The sequence below is a fragment of the Schistocerca serialis genome, chromosome 5 (assembly GCF_023864345.2).
Source record: "Schistocerca serialis cubense isolate TAMUIC-IGC-003099 chromosome 5, iqSchSeri2.2, whole genome shotgun sequence".
Lineage (NCBI taxonomy): Eukaryota > Metazoa > Arthropoda > Insecta > Orthoptera > Acrididae > Schistocerca > Schistocerca serialis.
The window spans coordinates 74,939,784-74,958,209 of NC_064642.1; the positions used below are offsets into that span (position 1 = coordinate 74,939,784).

At 44.0% G+C, this 18,426-nt stretch overlaps 1 protein-coding gene across 4 annotated transcripts in view; it reads right to left on the reverse strand.

Moving 5' to 3' along the window:
* LOC126480720 (NEDD8-conjugating enzyme UBE2F-like) overlaps positions 1-18,426 on the reverse strand; it is a 69,595-nt gene that overhangs the window by 13,896 nt on the left and 37,273 nt on the right. For all 4 annotated transcript variants that reach the window (XM_050103978.1, XM_050103979.1, XM_050103977.1 and 1 more), the window contains one exon: positions 12,736-12,897. In XM_050103978.1, the coding sequence (XP_049959935.1) occupies positions 12,736-12,897 (162 nt within the window). The remainder of the gene's footprint in view (positions 1-12,735; positions 12,898-18,426) is intronic.

Here is an 18,426-nt window from a genome sequence, read left to right on the forward strand (position 1 = left end):
TAACGGTGTTCCATCACTCGTTCCAACTATCCTTTCTGTCCCCATGCCACTCCCATGCCCTACCTCTACCCACTACTTCCTACTCCAATCCTATCACAGGCTTAGCCTAACCCATCAGAGGCCAGGCTATGTGTCAAAGCTGCAATGTTGACAAACTCTGCTGAAAATGTTGCTCAGCATTTTATGTCAGTATGATTACCAACAAGGTCCATCAGAATGAATAGCTACCACCAAACTGTTTCCAAAAACAAAGTTGATAATCCGGTGGCACAACATGCAGCTGAATGTAACATGCTCAATTTCAATGACTGCTTCACCACTCAACCATACGGATCCGCCCCTCCACCACCACCTCCTCTGAACTATGCAGGCAGGAGTTACTCTAGCAAACATACTCCGCTCCCTTAACTGTCCCGGCCTCAGGCTAAATCCTCTGTAACCCACTGCCACCAATCTCCCTACCCAACAAATTCCTCCTCCTCCTCCATCCTAAAACTCCAATTCACGTCTCCACTTTATCTTCAGCGTGAACTGGTTCCCCTCCGGCTCTGACAGCGGTGCCTCACACGTCCAGCCTGTGCAACTGTCACACCTCACTCCTGTGTTCCTGGGTCGCAAACTGAACCCTTCCTACGAGCTGCTAGCCACCCACCCCAAACCCTCTCCCAGCTTCCCACCCCTCTTCCCTTCCACCTGCCCCTTGACACAACCACCAACGCCACCCTATTTCAACCGCCGAAATGCGATCCTGGCATTGTGTCTCTAGCCAATGGGCACAGGTAGGTAGGTGTGTGTGTGTGTGTGTGTGTGTGTGTGTGTGTGTGTGCGCTCTAATTATTGTATGGAAGCGAAACTTCGAAGATACAATAATGCAGAACCGATTTACATTGGGAAAAAAAATTTGTTCCAATTTTGGCCACCAAAAATATGGCACTGTAGAGCACCTAGTCATCTGCAGTGTTCATACTGAACAAATTGTGTAGGTGATGGTTAACAATAAAATCAACATTATGCTTCTCTCACCTTTTCTGCACACGTCCCGTTATTAATCCATTACATATGAACATATTTCTACACATCTTTCTTGCATTCACAGCACCATTTTGCACCTGATGACCAAAATTGGATTACTGTTTTTTTTCCAGTGTTCCAGTTCCACATTAACACATTAGAATATCTACTAGATTTCGGTGTCATACAATAATTGCAGCCCACACTTGACCTCTGTGAGTAGCCGCACTTCAATTACATTCACATGGTGTTTACATTCTGCCAGAACTTTCCTACAAGTTGTTTTTGAAGAAGGTGTCTAGGAAGATATTTAAAACTATTTACCCACAGTGAATACTTCTGTAGTTATTCATTTTAAGATAGGAGAAATACTAGATAAGTATTTACAACAAATCTATAGATTTCTACACAGATACACAACATCTCAAGTTTGTAATAGCTCTTAGTCCACATCTGAAATCCCATCAGAAGCTTCTGGAGACAAATTCTGAAGGTTTTCCATTACCCCTCTGAATGCTATGAGTGAACATTCAAATGTTATGTGATGTACCATTTGCTGCTCTTCACCAAAGTCACATTCAGGGGAGCAGTTTCATTCCCATTGGTGCAGCAGTGCTTCACATCTTGTGGTGTAATATGGTGATCCTCTGAAATAACATGTTCCACTTTTGACCACTTAGGCTAATGAAAGATACTTTTAGAAATGGAAAATGTGATCTTAGGCAGTTGTTAAGTGTGTAACATCCCACTGCATATGCCCTTGCTTGATGTATGTGCAGATGGATGCTAAAAGAAAGCAGCAACTTGATAAGGCATGACTGCAAATGCGCATTTCTACCTGCTGTGGAGATGTGCTTATGCTTTGGCATTGCGGCTTGAGGTACCTGTAAAACCAGAGAGTAAGAAGCACTGGCGAACAAGTAAATGCCAGAAAATGATGGAAGAATCATTATTCGGTTATGTGCTTTCCTATAATGTAAAAGGAGTACATGTTTATATGCTGTAATCTGTTATGAGCTACAAAATAAGAGATATCTAGTCACCAATCATCTTAACTGCGGTTGTACACAAAAAACATTGTGCGTAAAATACAGAAGAATTACCGCAAAGCTGTTTACAACATTTAGTAGCTTGGACAGATCAGAGCTCTTTTTCAGTACCCACACACACTGCAGAGAGTAAGAAGTCGCATGTCACTGTCTAGCATAGCAGGCCCACAAAAGCAATTAGCTTCAGGAACAGTAACCACAAATTATTTGCATGGTAAAGCTGGCACATACACACAACTAAGTGAGAGATCGTATATGGAGTGGAACACGTCCTCCCGCAACATACTATTTTGGCACTGCACTGCGGGACATGAATTAGCGGTGTGAAACAAAGAGAGCATTTACATCTTAAATGAAACACAGAATCAAATGCAAAAAACAAGCACATTGTATATTTGTCAGTTACAGCTCCACCTACCACAAATGGAAAACAATAGTTTGAATAAACAGTATGTAGTTTTTGTGTAGAATCCTAATACACAATAGAAATAGGGGTTTCCCCCATTTGAAAATACAAAGGTGACATCCCCCAAAACTTAAGAGGGGTGGTTAGAAAGTGGCCAATTGTAGCACAGACTGATGTCCCTTTACTAATATTAACTTTTCATCTAAAACATTTTTTTCATACAATCCCTCATTTTCTTAATTTAAAACAAACACTCTGTATAAAAGCTCATTATCAGAATAAAAATAAACATTTTATTTCTTCACTTATGTTACTGCTAATATGTAAATAGAAACCAGATGGCAGTTATAAGAGTCGAGGGACATGAAAGAGAAGCAGTGGTTGGGAAGGGAGTGAGACGGGGGGTATCCTCTCCCCAATGTTATTCAATCTGTATATTGAGCAAGCAGTAAAGGAAACAAAAGAAAAATTCAGAGTAGGTATTAAAATCCATGGGGAAGAAATAAAAACCTTAAGGTTCGCCGATGACATTGTAATTCTGTCAGAGACAGCAAAGGACTTGGAAGAGCAGTTGAACGGAATGGACAATGTCTTGAAAGGAGGATATAAGATGAACATCAACAAAAGCAAAACGAGCATAAAGGAATGTAGTCGAGTTGACTCGGGTGATGCTGAGGGAATTAGATTAGGAAATGAGACACTTAAAGTAGTAAAGGAGTTTTGCTATTTGGGGAGCAAAATAACTGATGATGGTCAAAGTAGAGAGGATATAAAATGTAGAACGGCAATGCCAAGGAAAGTGTTTCTGAAGAAGAGAAATTTGTTAACATCGAGTATAGATTTAAGTGCCAGGAAGTCGTTTCTGAAAGTCTTTGTATGGAGTGGGGCCATGTATGGAAGTGAAACATGGATGATAAATAGTTTAGACAAGAAGAGAATAGAAGCTTTCGAAATGTGGTGCTACAGAAGAATGCTGAAGATTAGGTGGGTAGATCACATAACTAATGAGGAGGTATTGAATAGAATTGGGGAGAAGAGGAGTTTGTGGCACAACTTGATGAGAAGAAGGGACTGGTAGGTAGGACATGTTCTGAGGCATCAAGGGATCATCAATTTAGTATTGGAGGGCAGCATGGAGAGTAAAAATCGTAGAGGGAGACCAAGAGACGAATACACTAAGCAGGTTCAGAAGGATGTAGGCTGCAGTACGTACTGGGAGATGAAGCAGCTTGCACAGGATAGAGTAGCATGGAGAGCTGCATCAAACCAGTCTCATGACTGAAGACCACAACAATAACAACAACAATATGTAAATCAAATACAGTACATAACTGCGAAGAATCAAGCCACAGTAGTGGTTTTACTTAAAATTCCTCACCAGATGTAATAGCACATTTGTATTTTCTGGTTTTTTGTGTTTGTTTCCCTCTAATCATTGACATATGGCACATCTTTGTACTTTTATGATCCGTTGAATGTCATTAAAAAGTAAATCTTTACATTGAAAAATAACACCGTTAGTTCTATTTCCTAATAGATAAAGATATTTCCTACAGCAAAGAACCATTAATTTGTATTTGGCAAAATTCTTGTTTCACTATCTTCCACCGTTTCTGAAAGATAAAGGCTCTTATTGCTTATCGCCGGAGAGAGAGAGAGAGAGAGAGAGAGAGAGAGAGAGAGAGAGAGAGAGAGAGAGAGCACTCTATTCTGTGATTAAAATTATTTCAATACGTTAGCTACACTTTCTGTGCAGCAATGTATGACCTAAAGTGTGTCAAATGCAAATTAGCCTATGACTGTAAAATTTATAACACTTTCTTTGGTTTACCTGTAACAAGTTGATTTTGTTTTGAAGCACTGTAATTACTACAATGAATAATGAAAAAATTTCCAGTTCGTTATTAAGCGGTTATGTGAGACAGTAAGGAGCGAGAAACTTTTTTTCTAAAAAGTTTCCCTAACAGCACCTACTGTCACCAAGCATGAGACAATTTGCCGCCCGACGCTGCATCAGGCTGATAGCCACCTTTCATGTGGCCGATATACATCAATAATGGCATTTCAGAAACACAGCCCCATGCCAATGGGCTCTTGTGTATTTTTTCTACTATAATTTAACTTTGCAGTTAACGTTTATAAGGAGGTGTTTCACTTTCATAGCTGTCTGCTTACACACTGAAGGTTTTCTGGACATATGAAAATTATTGTTGAACAAACACAAGAAGCAAAAATTAAATTACAGAAGAAATTATTTATAATTTTGAAAATTATGTAGTTTCAAATGTTGGTGGATGGACTGAAATAAATATGTTTGTGGATTAGATAAGTAACAGTATAACTGTTCTTCAAAGGATAGTTCTGCCAACGTAGGGTAAGATATTTTCAGTTCCTAAGTATCACACACCACTTTTGGATTTATAATATTCTCGCAATAAATAATATGAGAAAGACAACCAATCATTAAATCTGAAAACAGTTCACATTCTTACCAAATTTGAGATACAAGTGGCATTGCAGGAAAGACTTGCATAAAAACACTTAAAATTGTCAAATCCACAAAACCGCGAAATTCATCAGATCTTCAAGGAAGACAATGTCCAGTCTTTTGAACAGCATGTAACAAGCAAATATACAGTTCATGTATCTTCAAATCTAAGTGTACCTTCAACACCTACTTAGTTTTTCTATAATAAATCAGCGTGTGGTAAAATATAATCTATGAGAACGGAATAGAAAAAAGGAGGCAATGGTATGTCCCACCTCCTCTGGAACCCAATGCAATGAAATGTCAAGCTAGCGAGCTGATGTTATCTTCACTAGATGTAAACAGCTGCGACAGGCATGTATGAGGTTTATTCAAATGAAACCTGGTCAGTGCGCCTACCTTTGCCTTACACGTAAGGTGGCACAACGTAACTGCATGTATTGTGGCCCCATATATTTGTATAGAAACTGGTGGTGTGCACTGTTTGATGTTTCATAGCATCAGTGTGGTTTCACGCCAAAGCGAAGTTGGTCACCCAAGTTATCGTCCACTACCGAACATGTAGGCGAGTACGCAGGAACAAAGAGGAGCGATTCGATTTTTGGTGGCGGAGGGATATGGAAACCATGAAATGTATCTACGGATGAAGGCTGTGTATGGTGAGTACACCTCCAAAGAAATCAAAGGCCATGCACACCAGTTCTGGTAGGGTCATGATGTACTTTTCTGACCACAAGGGCCCACTGCCTGTCGAGTTCCTGTAATGGGAAACCACCACCAATGCCCAGCATTATCAAGCCACGTTATAGAACCTTAAATGAGCCATTAAGTCGAAATGCCGATGTATGTTGTCTAATGGCGTTATCCTCCTGCAGGTGATAATGCCCGCCCACACACGGCCAATGTGGTGAAGACGACATTGCAGCAGTTTCGGTGGGAAACATTGGAACATCCACTGTACAATCCCGATCTTTCACCACGTATCTTTCATGTGTTTGGACCTCTAAAACAGGCTATTCGCAGATATCAATTTGCAATGGATGATGAAGTGTGTGACTGGGTCCAGGCCTGGGTCCTAGAGCAGCCTACTAGCTTGTTCAAGGATGGAATCAACCAGCTAGTGTCACAATGGTGTAATTGTGCCAACAGCTTTGGTGACTATTTCTGAGTATGTGTACTGTGTATAACTATATTTTTGAGTTAATAAAATTGTTACCGTTACCTTACACTAGTGACCGGGTTTCACTTTAATGCCCCTTACACATTTCTGAGCCACTACACCAATGAGGTTAAAGGTGGCTGAGGGGCGGAACAAGAAAGGAAGAGCTAATGGTAGGTAAACATACTAAATCTACTTCTACACTCCACAGGCCACCTTATAGCAAGTGGTTACGGTTGGTTGGTTTAAAAGAGGGGAAGAGGGACCAAACTACAAGGTCATCAGTCCCTTGCTGCTAATAAAATAATGCCATAAGTGTGAGAATAAAACAGACAAGACATATAACACAAAACAGAAAGAAAGGAAAGACCACAAGAACAAAGGAAAGACAACGAACACTAGAAGGAACAAAAGCGGAAAAGGAAACAACAGAGAGATGCAAGAAACAGTTACAAGAGAGTAAAACAAGGAAGTAGAATACAGTGGCTAGCCGACCATGAAAATAAAAAGGAAAAGCCAGTCACCCTGCAACATATTAAAACCTCCACCCTGAAAGCACTAGGGTGGAGGACACAGAGGGACAAAGGACAAGCTCTAAAACTCAGATCGAATGGTAAAACCAACCCTCACAGCTGAAACATAAAACCAAATCAGCCACTGACGCGATGTCTGCTAAAATCAATGATAACGAGTCTGGAAACTGGAGATGAAGTCGCAGGACATTCAAAGGACAGAGCAGAAGAATGCCACCAGGTCTGCAGTGAATACACTGCAGCAATCGGGTAAGGAATACTGTTCAATATGGCCACTGTCAAACGGGAGCCGCACCAACACTGAGGTGGGTCTTCACAGCACAGGAGGCAGCCATGGGTCGCCCAGGCATGGGCAATGTGGAGCCGGCAGAGAACCACACAGCCCCTGTGAGAGGCCCTCATCGAGGACTTCCACACATTAGTGGTCTCCTTAATGGTTCACAGTTTGTTGTGCATCCGACACTTTGCCATTCCATGTCCCAAAGCTGAAAAACCTTATGGCGCAATAACGAACGCAGGTCAGTTGTTGGGATGCCCATCTCCAGAAGTGGTTTCCATGTAGCCTGTTTGGCCAGCCTGTCAGCATGTTAATTTCCTGGATTCCGATGTGACTAGGGGTCCAGACAAACACCACTCAGTGACTGGACCGTTCCAGGGCATAGATGGACTCCTGGATGGACGCTAGCAAAGGATGATGTGGGTAGCACTTATCAATAGTTGCAGGCTGCTCAAAGGAGTCAGTACATAAAGGAAAGACCCCAGGGCATGAACAGAGATACTGAAGTGCACGAGAAGTGGCCACCAGCTCTGCAGTGAATACACTGCAGTCATCAGATAAGGAATGCTGTTCAATATGGCCGCCCTGAACGTGGGCAAAGCCAACACAACCATCAACCATCGAGCCATCAGCGTAAACCACTTCAGAGCCCCAGAACATGTCAAGAATCGAGAGGAAGTGACAGCGGAGAGCCCCAGGGTTAACGGAGTCCTTAGGGCCACACGAAAGGTCCAGACAAAGTTGCAGCTGAGACATGCACCATGGAGGCATATGTGAACGGATCTCAAGTGGAGGTGGTAAAGGGAAGGACTCCAGTTCGGAGAGAAGGGACCGCACATGAAACACAATTAGCCCCGACGTGGGCCACCAATGTGGGAGGTGGACTGCTGTAGGTGGGAAAAGGAGACGGTAATTCAGATGCTCAGGAGAACTATGAATGTGTGCAACGTAATTGGCGAGCAGTTGTGCACGTCAGATCTGCCATGGAGGTACCCCAGCCTCCACCTGTACGCTGGTCACTGGACACGTTCTAAAAGCTCCAGTCGCTAGTCTAACCCCACACTGGTGCACAGGGTTGAATACGTGCAATGCTGGAGGTGCTGCCGAACCATAAACCACACTCCCATAGTCGATTCAGGACTGGACAAGGGCTCTGTACAGCCACAGCAGCGTAGAGCAATCTGCACCTTAATTGGTGTTGCTCAGGCAATGGACGGCACTGAGGTGCTGCCAGCACTTCTGCTTACGCTAACGAAGATGAGGGAGCCAAGTCAATCGATCGTCGAAAACCAGTCCTAAGAGTCGATATGTCTCCACTATAGTGAGTGGATCATCATGAAGGTAAAGTTCTGGGTCTAGATGAACAGTATGACGCCAACTGAAGTGCACGACACACGACTTTGAGGCCGAAAACTGGAAACTGTGGGCTAGATTATCAAAGGTAGAGCAACCCTGGCGGAAGCCGCCTAACATGGAACCAGTAGGCCACATGACTCCAGGACCCAACCCAACTGCTGACATATCATACATTCCAGCAGCTTACAAAGAATGTTGGTGAGGCTGATGGACTAATAGCTATCCACATCAAGCAGGTTTTTACCGGGTTTGAGCACTGGAATGATGGTGCCCTCCCACCATTGCGATGGAAAGACGCCAGCAAACCAGATCTGGTTGAAGACGACGAGGAGTTGTTGCTTGTAGTCAGATGAGAGGTGTTTAAGCATCTGGCCGTGGATCCGATTGGGCCCAGGAGCTGTGTCGGAGCAATGTGCAAGGGCACTGAGGACCTCCCACTCTGTAAAGGGGGCGTTATAGGGTTTACTGTGGTGTGTAGTGAATAAGAGGACATTCCCTTCCAGCTGCCGTTTGAGAGTACAAAAGGCTGGGGGGTAATTCTCCGAAGCAGAGGCTCAAGCAAAGTGCTCAGCAGACTGCTCGGCAATCGCATTTACGTCAGTAGATAACACACCAGAAACACGTTTGATCTTTGCCCAGACTTGGGAAGGTGACGTATGGCACAAAATGGTCGAGACATATCTCTCCCAACACTTCTGCTTCCGTCATTTGATAAGTTGGCGAACAGGGGCATGGAGCCATTTAAAGGCTATGAGATGCTCCACCAAGGGATTGCGTTTTCTGCTGCAGGAACAATTGTTGTAGTTGCCTGCACAACCGCCAAATCGATGTTACCATGTGGGGGAGAGTCAACAGTGACAGCAGAGGTTAAAGTTTCCCAGTCCACCTTGTTTAAAGCCCACCTGGGTAGGTGTCCGTGGGCCTGTTGCTGAGACAGTGACAGGAAGATGGGGAAATGGTCACTATCTCACAAGTTGTCAGCTGCTCTCCAGTGGATAGATGGGAGAAGTCCTGGGCTGCAAATTGATAAATCAATGGCCAAGTAACTACCATGAGCCACACAGAAATGTGTGGCTGCCCCAGTATTTTAAGAGGCAGAGGTCGAACTGAGACAGTAAAGTTTCAACATCTCTGCCACGGCCAGTAAGCACGGTGCCACCCCACAAGGGGTTATGGGCTTTGAAATCTCCCAAAAGTAGGAAAGGTTTAGGGAGTTGATCAATCAGTGCAGCTAATACATTCAGGGGTACTGCACCATCTGGAGGAAGATATATGATCCAGACAGTTATTTCCTGCGTCGTCCTTATTCTGACAGCCACAGCTTCAAGAGCGGTTTTAAAGGGCACAGGTTCACTACAGACTGAGTTTAGGACATAAACGCAAACACCACCTGACGCTCGATTATAGTCGCTACGGTTCCTGTAATATCCTTTATAGCCGCGGAGGGTAGGGGGTCCGCATTGCCTGGAACCAGATTTCCTGGAGGGCAATGCAGATAGCAGGTGTAAAGCTTAACAGTTGACGTAGCTCAGCCAGGTGGTGGAAAAAACTGCCGCAATTCCACTGGAGGATGACATCATCGTGAGACTGGGAAGGCATGGAACATTCAATGAGGTAGTTTGTGCCTCAGACACACCTGCTGCCACCAACTTATTGCCTGAGCAGTCTATATCCATTGTGTCCGAGGGTCTGGCGAGATGTAGGTCCTCAGCGGACGCCAAAATCTCCACCTCATCTTCAGATGCAGAGCTCATAGGCCTTAGGTGTTTTCTTTTTGGGTTTCTCTTGCTGCTCCTTGGGTTTCCCTGGCTAAGAGGACTTCACTGGCTCAGTCTCCGGGACAGAGGATGGTCGTAAAGCCCTACGACCAGCTATTTTTGTAGCACTTCAGCCACTGGTGTGCGTCATCTTTCCCACTAGCAGAAACCTGGGAAGGGAGTGACACAAGGGACCCCTTCCTAGCGAGAGAAGCCGAAGAAGATTTACGCATCTCCAGCTTAGACGTAGGGACGGGCATCCCCGATGGTTGGAGAGGGTGTTGCTCCTGAAGTAGGTGATGCAGGAGCAACCGGAGGGAAATGCCCCTCCACCATCAAGGGGGCAAGTGTAGTCTTCCGGCTCTGAGAGGTGACTGGGGTTGGCGGAGCTGACAGGATTTTAACTGTTGTAGCAGTGGTGTAAGATGATGTCATATGCACAGGTTGCATGCGTTCTAATTTTCTCTTAGCCTCAGTGTTGGTCAGTTGGTCCAGGGTCTTGAACTCCATGATTTTCCTTTCTTTCTGGAGAATCCTGCAGTCTGGCGAGCAAGGCGAATGGTGCCCTCCGCAGCTGACACAGATGTGGGGCAGCGCACGTAGAGTATTGGTATGCGATGGGCATCTGCGATCTTGACATGTGACGCTCGAAGTACAGCGGGGAGACATATGGCCAAACTTCCAGCATATAAAGCACTGCATCAAGGGGAGGGATATAGAGCTTTACATCATAGTGGTAGACCATCACTTTGACCTTCTCGGGCAATGTATCACCCTCGAAGGCCAAGATGAAGGCACCAGTGGCAACCTGATTATTCCTCGGACCCTGGTGGACACGCCGGACAAAATGTACACCTCGCCACTCTAAGTTGGCATGCAGCTCATCATCAGACTGCAAAAGAAGGTCCCTGTGGAATGTAATACCCTGGACAATATATAAGCTCTTATGGGGCATGATGGTAACTGAAACATCCCCAACTTGTCACAAGCGAGTAATGCCTGTGACTGGGCAGAGAATGCTGTTTTTATCAAGACTGACGCAGATCTCATTGAACAAGCCCTCCACCTCCCTGAATTGGTCCTCTAAATGCTCAACAAAAAACTGAGGCTTCATTGTCATGAAAGATCCCCATCAGCTCTTGAACATACAAGGTACCGGGGCGAATAAGATCCACTGCCATCCTTAGCCTGACGTTCCTCCCATGGTGTGACCAGGGAGGGGAACAATTTGGGGTCATACTTCTGTGCGCTGAATTGAGCTCATGAACGCTTAGAGACTGCTGGTGTTTCACCACCAGCAAGATACGATGGACTACGCTTCATCGCGTGTCATCCGCTTCGATGCCACCCACTCCAACCAGGAGCCCTCCCCACGGACACCACCCAGGTGCGATGGCCATTGCCGGGAGTCCCAATGCCCCAGGGGGATGGGCACCTACCCCTTGGCATACATGGGGAGTTAATGGCGCAGGCATGAGCAGAGCGATCCCTGTGTGATCAGGGGGCTACAACCAACAGGGTACATGGCAGCCCAACCACAACGGACTGGCTACCATGCTGGATATCAGGTGCAAAGCAGTCCATGGTCATCGTCGACACAGAAAGCGATAGTGCATGGTGGAAAATGCTCCAAGGAAGGTGTCCTCGCCCAAGAGATGGTGAATGAGCAGGACTGAAATGAGAAAACGAGAAAGTGGGCTAAAGATCTCAATGCACGGTGGACATCATGCACCTTGTGAAGCGCCCTTCCGCAATTGGCTCACTCTTCAAAAAAAGTTTGAAGAATGGAGGTCAAACTCGACAGGGGACCATCACAAAGGCCGAAAGGTGTAAGACTCCTTTTAGTAACCTCTTACAACAGGCAGAAATACCTCGGGCCTATTCTAACACTTGGACCCACAGGGGAAAGTGGTTCAGGATGGCGCTTCTGGGATCATGATAGTTCTCTCTTTCCCCGTGGAAAGAGTAACTGTTGATAAACCTCCATATGTACTGTAACTTACCTGATTTTTTTGCCTTTTTGTCATTTTACAATACATCTGAGAATTAATTATGTTTTAACATTGATCTGGCATGCATTATCAGTTGATTTTAACATTTGAACATTATCAAATAATTCATCTGCAATAAAAATTGAAGTCTCATTGAAATTTCAGAACGAAGGATTTTACGTAAAATTCTCAATCACACATGCAGTGTCACCCACACACTATTATGAATCAACATGCAAAAAATACAAACATGAAATGCTTTTTGGAACTCTAGATTCAAGCAGACGAAATTTAATGACATGAAAAAATTCTAGCATTTGATGCCCAATATTTTCTTTTTTTCCCGTTTTGATAATCAGAAGCTTGGCAAATACTGAGTATTCAACAGGGGTTATCAATGGAGCTTTGATAAAGAATATTTTACACAATTCAGGCATCACTAAGCAAGTGGAATGTTTGGGGAAGATGGAAAACTGATTTATTAAACTGAAAAATGAAATGTCGGTTACAAAAACAACTAACATAATGACTATGTGTTCATTTTTTTTAAAATTGCAATACAGCACACCAGTAACACTGATTTCCCTAAATTGTATCACATTTTTAAAATAAGAATAATGTAGGCTATTGTATCTACTTTGTTGAAAGCTATACAGAGAAAAAATGCTATATTACTGAAAGGTAACTTCAGTACTTGCGAATACTGACCGTAAAGAGAGAATTTAATCCCCATATCACATCCTTCAGTTTTCGTGTTGGTGCCCAGCCCATCCCATCTATAGAATTTTGTCTTAATAAACTAAGACAGATGTCACCATCCTCGCTGATATTTGGATGCCATAGCTTTGTTAGACATTTTACTGATGGAGGCTGTGAAAGAAATTCATTACATAGTAACTTACATTAAAATATGAGGAAATCACTTGAAAAAAGTATCATTTATTTTCAAAGCGCACAGTAATACCAAATTTCAATTCTTTTGCCAGTTACTGTATTAAACAAACACTAAAAAGAATATAAATGTGGAGTGGGAAAGCTAAATTAACCAAATACCAAAATTGGGCAAGTAGAATTTTTTTATTCCATAGTAATGTATGCTGTGACACCAGTGCAGGACTATACAGAGTGATCCATTGATAGTGTCCAGCCCAAATACCTCACGAAATAAGCTTCAAACAAAAGAACTGCAAAGAACTAAACTCGTCTACCTTGAAGGGGGAAACCAGATGGCACTATGGTTGGCCCGCTAGATGGCGCTGCCATAGGTCAAACATATCAACTGCAACTTCCTGGCAGATTAAAACTGTGTGCCGGACCGAGACTCGAACTCGGGACCTTTGCCTTTCGCGGGCAAGTGCTCTACCAACTGAGCTACCCAAGCACGACTCACGCCCCGTCCTCACAGCTTTACTTCTGCCAGTACCTCGTCTCCTACCTTCCAAACTTTACAGAAGCTCTCCTGCGAACCTTGCAGAACTAGCACTCCTGAAAGAAAGGATATTGCGGAGACATGGCTAGTTCTGCAAGGTTCGCAGGAGAGCTTCTGTAAAGTTTGGAAGGTAGGAGACGAGGTACTGGCAGAAGTAAAGCTGTGAGGACGGGGCGTGAGTCGTGCTTGGGTAGCTCAGTTGGTAGAGCACTTGCCCGCGAAAGACAAAGGTCCCGAGTTCGAGTCTCGGTCCGGCACACAGTTTTAATCTGCCAGGAAGTTTCATATCAGCGCACACTCCGCTGCAGAGTGAAAATCTCATTCTGGATATCTACTGCATTTTTTTAAATAGGAACCCCGTATCTTATTACATATTCATGTAGTGCATAAAGAAATATGAATGTTTTAGTTGGACCACTTTTTTGACTTTGTGATAGACGGCGCTGTAGTAGTCACAAATGTATAAGTACGTGGTATCACGTAACATTCCGCCAGTGCGGGCGGTATTTGCTTCGTGATACATTACCCGTGTTAAAAATGGACCATTTAACAACTGCGGAAAAGGTCGATATCGTGTTTATGTATGGCTGTTGTGATCAAAATGCCCAACTGGCGTGTGCTATGTATGCTGCTCGGTATCCTGGACGACAACATCCAAGTGTCCGGACCATTCGCTAGATAGTTAAGTTATTTAAGGAAACAGGAAGTGTTCAGCCACATGTGAAACGTCAATCACGACCCGCAACAAATGATGATGCCGAAGTAGGTGTTTTAGCTGCTGTCGCAGCTAATTCGCACATCGGTAGCAGCCAAACTCCGCAAGAATCGGGAATCTCAAAGACGTCGGTGTTGAGAATGCTACATTAACATCGATTGCACCTGTACCATATTTCTATGCACCAGGAATTGCATGGCGACAACTCTGAACGTCGTGTACAGTTCTGCCACTGGGCACAAGAGACATTACGGAATGCTGACAGATTTTTTGCATGCGTTCTATTTAGCGAGGAAGCGTCATTCACCAACAGCGGTAACGTAAACCAGCATAATATGCACTATTGGGCAATGGAAAATCCACAATGGCTGCGACAAGTGGATCATCAGCGACCTTGGCGGGTTAATGTATGGTGCAGCATTATGGAAGGAAGGATAATTGGCCCCCACTTCATCGATGGCAATCTAAATGGTGCAATGTATGCTCATTTCCCACATAATGTTCTACCAATGTTACTACAAGATGTTTCACTACATGACAGAATGGCGATGTACTTCCAACATGATGGATGTCCGGCACATAGCTCGCGTGCGGTTGAAGTGGTATTGAATAGCATATTTAATGACAGGTGCATTTGTCATCGAAGCATCATACCATGGCCCGCACGTTCACTGGATCTGACGTCCCCGGATTTCTTTCTGTGGGGAAAGTTGAAAGATATTTGCTATCGTGATCCACCAACAACGCCTGACAACATGCATCAGTGGATTGTCAATGCATGTGCGAACATTACGGAAGGTGAACTACTCGCTGTTGAGAGGAATGTCATTACACGTATTGCCAAATGCACTGAGGTAGATGGACATCATTTTGAGCATTTATTGCATTAATGTGGTATTTATACAGGTAATCACGCTGTAACAGCATGCATTCACAGAAATGATAAGTTCACAAAGGTACACATATCACATTGGAACAACTGAAATAAAATGTTCAAACGTACCTACGTTCTGTATTTTAATTTAAAAAACCTACCTGTTACCAACAGTTTGTCTAAAATTGTGAGCCATATGTTTGTGACTATTACAGCGTCATCTATCACAAAGTGAAAAAAGTGGTCCCATTAAAACATTCATATTTCTTTACGTACTACATGAATATGAAATAAAAGATGGGGGTTCCTATTTAAAAAATGCAGTTGATATCCGTTTGACCTATGGCAGCGGCATCTAGCGGGCAAACCATAGCGCCACCTGGTTTCCCCCTTCAAGCCAGGCAAGTTTCGTTCTTTGTAGTTTTTTCGTTTGATGTTTATTTTTTGAGATATTTGGGCCGGTCATGATCAATGGACCACCCTGTATAATCAAGTGGAAACTCTTTTGTGTTGTTGTTATTTGTGGCATTAGCAGAAGTTGCCAACACCATGTTCTGAAGTAATTGCTGAACAAAAACTATTGTTTGTCTGTCGATATGGATGCAAAATTGAGTTTTTTACTTACTGTGACAATATGGGTGGCCTTTTCCTTAGTGTCCATCTGTCTGCCTCAATTTTAATGGCCAATTGGTACATAAGAGATGTACCAATTGGCCATCAAAATGGAAGCAGACAGATGGACACTAATGAAGAAAGCCGCCCATACTGGCAAAGTAAGCAAAAAACTAAATTTTGCATCCATATCGACAGATAAACAATAGTCATGGCGATACATTGAAGTGTGTTCCATCTTCTTGTCACAGAGACAACAACCGGTATCATGTTAGAAATAGTGATGTAGCTTCCAGAAAAACATCTGAAGATAAACCCGAAAAGGTTCGAAGACCAGTTCACGGACTACTAAGTAAGTACTCAAGAAAGTGACTGGTTGCAGTTTTATGTATTTACATTCAATTAACAGTCATGGGTTCTAAAATATCCGTAATGGAACTGGAGGATGTGTTACACTTCAGGGATGGGGTCACTATAGCAGAGGTTGCAAGTAGTATCATCCACCTCTATAAAAGAGCTATACACAATCTGAAAACAGATCCTGACCTTATCATCCTCCCTGCAGACAAAGGCTCCACCAGTGTTGGGGACAGTCACAGTGACATGCCAATCTGGTTCATTGTTAATGTTTTCACTATTTCGACTCAGGGCCTAGACATCCTATTCACATTCCTCTACAACTTCAACATTTTCTCTCCCATCTGTTTTACATTGTCCTCCTCAACACAACATGCAGCACTTCCTGGACAGCTGTCATCCCTTCAACACCAAATAATACCTCCCGTACAGGCTGGTTATTCGTGGACGACATATCTCCAGTTATGAAAGCTCCGCTGAGCAGCATACTGAAGGTCTCACAAAGGCCTTCACGGACAGGCACTACACTCCTGAACATAGATTTCCCATACCATATCCTCACATACCTTCTATTTCCCCACCACCCCCAAGTTTCAGATATGAAAGAGTGTCCCCCTTGTTGGCCAATACCACCCTGGACAGGAGCAACTGAACCATATCCTTCATCAGGGTCTCTTCCATCATAAACTGAAATGAGGAACATCCTACCCAGGATTCTTCCTAACACTCCTAATTTGATGTTCCATTGCCCACCCGAACTCCACAGCACCCTAGTCCATCCCCATGCCACGCCCACCATCAACCCCTTGCCACAGGGATCATATACCTGTGGAAGACCCTGGTACAAAACCTGCTCAATCCACCCAACCAGCATTTCTCACTCTAGTTCTGCCACAGTCTTATATTACGCCATCAGAGGCCACGCCACCTGTGAAAGGAGTCAGGTCTACCAACTTTGCTGCAAATGCTGCTCAGCTTTTGAAGTCAGTATGACAACCAACCGCCTGTCCACCACAATGAATGGCCTCTGCCAAGCTATTTCGAAGAACGAACTTGACCACACAGTGACACCAAGCAGCAGAGAATAAAATTTTTAATTTCAATGGCTGCTACACAACACAGCCATCTGGATCCTTTCCTCCACCACTAGCTTCTCTGAACTATCTAGACAGGAGGTTCTATTACAACACATCCTTTGCTCCCGTCATCATGCTGGGCTCAGTATCTAGTAACCCAATGCCCCACACTCTCCACCCAACAGTTTCCCATTCCTCCATCCTGTCACCCTCTTCCAATTAACATCCCCACACATTCAGCATGTGCTGCTCCCCATCAGCTCTGACAACCGTACATCACATGCCTATGTCCCTGCACCTGTCGCCCCTCCTTCCTGTATTCACAGCCAGTGAAGCAGCTGCGTCCCTCTGAGCCACAAGCTACCCACCCCCGATCGCTCTCCCCCCACCTCCTCCTCTCTTCCTCCATCCACCCCACCCGACACAATCCCACCACAGCGTAATCCACCTGCCGAAATGCAGCACTGGCACCACACATCCAGCCAGCACCATGTAGAGGCATAGGTGTGCGCACGGGTGCACGACTAACTTCAAAGAGGACTACTACAAAGGCTAATAAGTTTTTTTCTTTTCTGTGCACCTACTGGGCAAATCTGACTATCACGGTCCGGATGACGTGCAATATTTTTGCTATCAGCTTGTATGTTCAAGACGTTCCTTAAGCAAACAGTTTGTTAGTCAGAAGATATCATACTGCCATTGTTGTTCAACCTAATCAGTCTGAAATTGTTTTCAGAAAAGAAAATCTTACAGCGACTGTGAATATTGTAGCTGCTAAGGGAGACAGCATCTTCATTGGAGTTGTAGCAGTTTTCTCCGACTTTGCCTGGTGTTCTCTGAGAACTGGAGAAGAAGAAACCTCCAACTGCCAACTCTTCCTGTACCTAACCTGTTCTCTCCTTACAGCAGCCATGAAGAAAACCACCTTCACCTATAGTCAAAGTTTTTCACAGATTGTTTGTATTAGTCAGGTAAAAATTTTATAATGTATGCATCTAGGCGAAAAATCCAAAGGTGAGTTTTTTAATGCCTACCTGTCTTATCTCTGTCAAAGACATAAATTCAAAAGAGCAAGTAAGTAAATTTATATTTTCTTTGCGACATTGAAGCAATCTCATTTTAGAGTGACAAACAGTTGACAGGACTGCTTGCGAAGTTAGGGAACTTGTTAGGATTTTGTATCATTTTCATGTATGTATTCTATTGTTAGGAAGTGTACTATAACGTGTGTTTCTGCGTTGCATACCCTGTACTTCTTTCAGAGGGGCTGGCAGACCGATGCTGTATGGTTAATCTTAACAGATCACCTGAATGTCCAGGCTACAGGCAAGCAACA